This window comes from Balaenoptera musculus, chromosome 1, assembly GCF_009873245.2.
Source record: "Balaenoptera musculus isolate JJ_BM4_2016_0621 chromosome 1, mBalMus1.pri.v3, whole genome shotgun sequence".
Lineage (NCBI taxonomy): Eukaryota > Metazoa > Chordata > Mammalia > Artiodactyla > Balaenopteridae > Balaenoptera > Balaenoptera musculus.
Genome location: NC_045785.1, coordinates 65,686,077 through 65,692,228, shown reverse-complemented (window position 1 = coordinate 65,692,228; position 6,152 = coordinate 65,686,077). Strand labels below are relative to the sequence as shown.

The 6,152-nt window shown below is 50.1% G+C and overlaps 1 protein-coding gene across 2 annotated transcripts in view; it reads left to right on the top strand.

Annotated features, from left to right (window-relative positions):
- Nucleotides 1–2,659: 2,659 nt before the first annotated feature.
- SLC44A5 (solute carrier family 44 member 5) overlaps nucleotides 2,660–6,152 on the top strand; it is a 353,266-nt gene continuing 349,773 nt past the window's right edge. For both annotated transcript variants that reach the window (XM_036830780.1, XM_036830772.1), the window contains exon 1: nucleotides 2,660–2,855. In XM_036830780.1, coding sequence (XP_036686675.1) covers nucleotides 2,822–2,855 — 34 coding nt within the window. In that variant the 5' untranslated portion in view covers nucleotides 2,660–2,821. The remainder of the gene's footprint in view (nucleotides 2,856–6,152) is intronic.

Genomic DNA, 6,152 nt, shown 5'->3' with positions numbered 1-6,152 from the left:
GGGCTCAATAAATCTCTTTTGATGGTCTTCTGTGATAGTTGTGACCCTCAATTAAGAAAATGCACATAAAAATACTTCGAAGTTCTACAAGTTAATCATATCCATGTACAAAAAATAGACATAGTTTGTCAACTAAAATTTTGAGTTCCCTCTGCTGAGAATAGTATTGGCATCATGGAAGGAATAAATAGAAGAAAGGAAACTATCTCTGGTCTGAGGCAGAAATATTCTATTTCATAGGCAGCTGGTGTCATGGGATGAGGCTGGTGTTGAGTTAGAAGAGCTGCACAGAAGTCCTGGAAGCTGTGCACAAATAATTGCACCTCCAGGAACCTCATGGCCCCATCTATAAAACGTGGAAGACAGGACCTGCCCTCTGAACTCACAGGTTTGTGGTCAGGATCAAATGAAATAAAGTATGTGAAAGTAATGAATAAGCTGTAAGACATTATCTTAATATAGGCAATAATTAGTACTTAGTGATAAAATATGAATGCATAAAATAAACTAAGAATGTTTACAAGCCTACTATTTACACATCTTAAGAGTTTGAAAAGGTTTTGAATTAAATCAGAGACAGCTTTTCGGAAGAGGAAATTTTGATTGAGTCATTTCTAGCTATGCAACTGAGAATGGGCCAATTTTGCTAATTAAAATAAGCTTGCTATTTGCACACCTTTGTTGTAAGAGGAATTGGGTATTTCACATTTTCTTCAGATTACTTACTTCCAAGTTAAATTTAGAAAGAGTGTAAAAAGTAACGTGATGATTTTGTGACTAAAAAATCTCGGGATATTTATTAGAGCTGGAAGGAATCTTTGAGATGATATTTTACAAATCAGGAAGCAGAAGAACAGAGGGATTAAATGACTTGTGTAAATTCTCAGAGCTATGAAGATGCAGGGCTAGAACTCAAACCCAGGGGTTTGGACTCCAGTGTTCTTACTGGGGCACCGCATCAACGTGGGGGCAATTTCTGGCTAATGGTACTGAATTCAATCACTGGATGTTTAGATAATCAGATTAGGTTGGGAACGTAGGCGGAGGAAAGGAGACGTGTTGATAAGATCGCTGTGAATTAGAAAGCGGGTTTTGGGGAAACCTCAGCTCCTGTAAAGAAAAAAATCAATTGGCACCTTCTCGCATACATACTGGTAATCTCCTCCCCACACTACCCCTTCCGCCATTCTTTTAAAGCCCGGTTACTACCTTTACATTCTCAGACGGGTCAAACTTTTGCATGACCTTGCTGTCCCGGGACACTGGTGAGATTCCTTCTCTGATCAGCACGCTAGAGGAGGACAGCTCCTCCCGGATAATGAAAACTTTCCAAACTCACAATCAGAGCGAGAAAGAACGCGGCCACTGGAACAAAAGTTTCTACTGGAGGCCAAGGAATCACTCCTCCCCTCCTAATTCCTCCGACTTGAACTTTCTTTCCTGCTTTTCCACAGCCCCAAGGGACCTGTCCTGAGTTTTCTCTATTAAGAGGTTTAGGGCCTGGGACTTCCCTGGTAGCACAGTGGTTAAGTCCGCCTGCCAGTGCAAGGGACACGCGTTCGATCCCTAGTCTGGGAGGATCCCACATGCCGCGGAGCAACTAAGCCCCAGCGCCACAGCTTACTGAGCCTGCGCTCTGGAGCCCGCGAGCCACAACTACTGAAGCCCTCGCGCTCTAGGGCCTGTGCTTGGCAACAAGAGAAGCTACCGCAATGAGAAGCGCGAGCACCGCAGCCAAGAGTGCCCCCCCCCCAATCGCCACAACCAGAGAAAGCCCACGTGCAGCAACCAGGACCCAATTGCAGCCACAAATAAATGAATAAAATAAATAAATTAAAAAAAAAAAGAGGTTTAGGGCCTGAACTAGGTCATTTTTCCAGGTGACTATCGCTGGGCTGCCTGTGGAACTTAATTTCTCTCCTCTCTACCAGTATCCAGTTTCCCTCTTCCCTTCTCGGTTCCGGAGGGGCAGAGGCATCGGCGCGTCCCGGGGCGTATCGCCCGCTTGGAATTCGGGCTCGGCGCCCGAGAGCAGCTTTGTGCGGAGGACGGCGGCGGGGCCGGGTCGCGAGTGCGGGCGCCGGCACTCCTGCAGTTGGCCGGAGTTCTCGTTGGCTTATGGAGACGGGTGTCTTTCGCCGGCCCACCCCGCCGCCCACAGCGCGCCCTGCCGCCTGGGGTGGGGGTGGGGGTGGGGGCGGGGCGGGGGCTTCGGAGGCCTGGAGGCAGGCTGAATGCGGGCGCCGTTAGAGTCGGGCTGCCTGGCTTTCTCCGCCCGGACCGCAGATGGCTGCGGGCCCCCCACTTCCACCAGCAGACCACCGCTGCCGCCACCGCCGCCTTCCCCAGCAGCGGCTGCCGGATGACAGCGCCGTCACTGGTTGGATTGGAGCTGGCGGCTCAGACGGGACACCCGGGGTAGGGAGTGGGGGAGGGAGGGTGCAGGAAAGAGGGAGGTCAGCGCTGGGCGGGCACTCGGGGAGCCCAGCGCTGCCCCCTCCAGCAGCAGGGGCAGCACAGCAGCGTCCACAGCCGCCGCCGCCGCCGCAGCGGCCCCAGCAGTGCGAGCGCGAGCGCGAGCCTCGCAGCGCGGCGCGGCAGAGAGCAGAGGGGCGGCGGCGCCGGCCCCAACCGAGCCGAGCCGAGCCGAGCGCGCAGCCGGGCTGCCGCCGCCGCCGCCGCCTCGCAGATGCCATCACAGCAACAAAGAGCTTGCTGAGCTGAGAGCCGCGGCGAGAGCTCGCCTGGAAGCCACGGCGCCGGCTCCCGGAGCTGGGCGGCAGCAGAAGGAAACGCTCCGGGGGAGGGGAGGGGGCAGAAGATGGCCAAGAAGAGAAAGCCCCCCAGCATCAAGGGTGAGTTCTGCTCCATTCTCGCCTCGCCCCATCCCACCTCCCACCGCGGTCCGCTCCTCTGGCTGGCCTGTTTACACTCAGGCTCGGCCAAGTGAAAAGCTGCCTGCTGGGGAAGAGTTTTCCTTCTCCGGGAGGTGGGGAGACCTCAACACTGCTGCATCTCCCTTTGCCTCCGGGGAGACTCCGATAGGAGTTTGTCCCCTTTTTGTAACCCGGGGAAACCTGAAGACTCTCACCCCACCGCTTTCCTACTCCACAAGCTTGGGTATCTGTTGCACCTTACTCCCTCAGGGCAGTGGGGAGAGAGGCGACTCTCGGCTCCCAGGGTCTTAACCTTTTCGGAATCAGGCCGTGTGTGTGTGTGTGTGTGTGTGTGTGTGTGTAGAAAGAGTTAGTTTTTCATGGTCTCTGCTATTCCTTCCTTCCAACCTCCCGCCTCCCTCCGTCCTTTCATCCCAGGGTGACAAGTTCTGCATCCATTTTCCCAATCTCCATTCTCAGGAGGAGAGAGGAGCTGTCTGGTCCTTCTTTTCCCCGATGGTCAAGGGGACTCGCTACGGGCCGGGTCCCCGCAGCCTATTTCCCCCTTCCCGACCTGTCGAGGCGGGCAGTGACTCATGCTGAGCAGGGCCCCTGTTGCTCCTTTGGAACCAGGGCTTCTAAAGTTGGAAAGTTCCGGGGGGGGGGTGGTGCGGGAGAGGCGCTGGCAGGGAGAACGAGGACGAGCTTGCTGCTGGGGTGACTTAAGGCATCGCGGCGTTGTCGGGAGCTGGACTCGGGAGGGAGCCTCCTGGGCGGCATCGGGCGGGGGGCGGGGGGGTGCGGCCGTCCCCAGGACGCGCATAGCGCAGCGCGGCGCGCGGGGAGCAGGTGCAGCGGCCGCCGGCGGTCGCAGCGCGGACTCGCAGAGGTCGACGCTCGCCGGCTTCCTAGCGCTCCGGCTCTGCCGCTGGGGAGCCAGCAGTGGCGAGAGGCTGTTTGCAGCACTGCAGAGAGGTGGAAGCCAGCTCGACACCATGCGCGGTGAGGAAGGCTGTGCCGGGGAACTGGACCTGAGCTTGGTGGGGAGGAGGAATGAGCGGCGTTTGAAGTTGGATTTCGACCCAATGGGCCTCATGGCCCGAGAGGCGGAGATTTATTGCTCCTTGGGGTTATATAAAATAGGACCACACTCTGAGATGCGGGGGGGTGTACTACTGAAAATATCGTCTTGGTTTACAGAGCGCGCCAGGCTTTGGCTGGCTTCTTGCTTTTTTCCCGAAGTCTTGCTTGTGGGAGCTTAGCTCCACTCTAGAGGTCACTAGGGGGACACAACTTTATCTTGGTGCTTCAGCTTGCTTTTTAATTGCGCCGGAGTACTCAGATCACTTATTGGAAAGGGTTTCAAACCATGATCCTCAATCTTTTGGAAGATGTTACTACGAAACACCCGGGATTTTCTGCTAGAAACTATAATATATGTAAAATAATTTTATTACAGTGTATTTCCTTAAAATTAATACATCTCCTGTAAAATATAAGAGGCCTTAAACCTGATTTTTTCTCTCCCAATGAATTAGTACATGTTTATAGTGGTAGACGACTAAAGAAAGAATGAGAGAATATATTCATCTACCAACAGTTTCCTTATCATAATATCAAAGAATTAGTGTGAATCCAGACTGACAGGGTGCATTAGCTGCACTTTTGGTTCGCTCCTTTTTTATGGAACCATATGGCACCATGAATGAAACAGGAGGATTGGTTTTCAGCACTGCTGATGTGTCTGTCCATTGGCAGAAATACATTACATACCCACCCCAAACCTTGCAGATTGTAAATGGTCCGTGAAGAGTGGAAAAAATTTTCCAGTTTTCCAGTACATGCTACCTGGAGACAATCTTACCCTGAGATTAATCTTGGTAGAAGTGCAAAAAGATACAAACGAGACCAAATTAATGAGACGTGAACTAGTATAACAGTTTTTTTTTTTTTTTTTTTTTTTTTTTTAAAGCTAACTTATTTATTTATTTATTTATTTATGGCTGTGTTGGGCCCTGGTTTCTGTGCGCGGGCTTTATCCAGTTACGGCAAGTGGGGGCCACTCTTCATCGCGGTGCGCAGGCCTCTCACTATTGCGGCCTCTCCTGTTGCGGAGCACAGACTCCAGACGCGCAGGCTCAGTAGTTGTGGCTCACGGGCCCAGTTGCTCCGCGGCACGTGGGATCTTCCCAGACCAGGGCTCGAACCTGTGTCCCCTGCATTGGCAGGCAGATTCTCAACCACTGCACCACCAGGGAAGCCCAGTATAACAGTTTGATGAAACATATCTCATTACTAACCACACCCCCCCCCAAAAAAAAAACCACTAAGAAGTTTTTGATTTGTAAGCCAAGACAGGATTGTGTGTATTTTCTTAAATTTGACTTGACAGTGAAATAATTGAAGAACAGCAATTAATAGAGTTTTGTCATTTAAGTGTTAAGAGTTCTTCTGGAGGAGTTAATAACCAAGCTTTCCTAGGAAATGGGGTCTCGAGAAATTTTATTGTAGTTCTTTAAAAATAAAGTTTTCTCATACTACATGTTTTATTTAAAAGTAATGTTATTTGGCTCTTATTGACTTATGTTTTTTTCTCTCTCGACTAATGTTGAGTTTCTTTCTTTTTTTAACCAGATTACTTAATATTTCTTAGACGGAAAGATACCTTTAAAAAAATCCTTGGAGTTTCCCTTTAGCAAAGCACAATTAACTGTGATATTTTATAGATAACAAAAGCAAGCCCAGGAAGTTGGAATCCATTAACTTGTCTCAATTTTGCCTTTTAAGAGGAGAGCTCTACAAAAGCATCCAACTGCAGCCTTGCTGAACTGCTCTCAGACGTCTGCTTCTAAGCTACAACCGACTAATCTGGGACTGCCTGGTAGAAAACAAAATTGCTAAATGTTCGGGGTTTTTTGTTTGTTTTGTTTTTCTTTGGTGGGCTGGGGTGAACTTTGCTCTATAATAAACTATAGGTTTAGCAACATTCCAGGCTGTGTTGGTTATCCTTTTACGAGAGCTGTTTCTCTGCTTAGCTACATTGCATGCGGGGAGAGATCATTTGTTAGACCCCGTGACAGGCAAGTTGCTCATTGGCTTCTGAAATCCTAACAATAGATCCTACATATCTAGAACAGCTAGAAATTGGCCAAAGGGAAATGCAGTTTCTTAACATTGACAGAAGAATAAGATGAGTTGGCAGTATTTCTCAAGGGATACTAGCTTTCATTTGTGACACCTCATTAAAGGACAGCTTTTCAAAAAGGCAAATAGAAT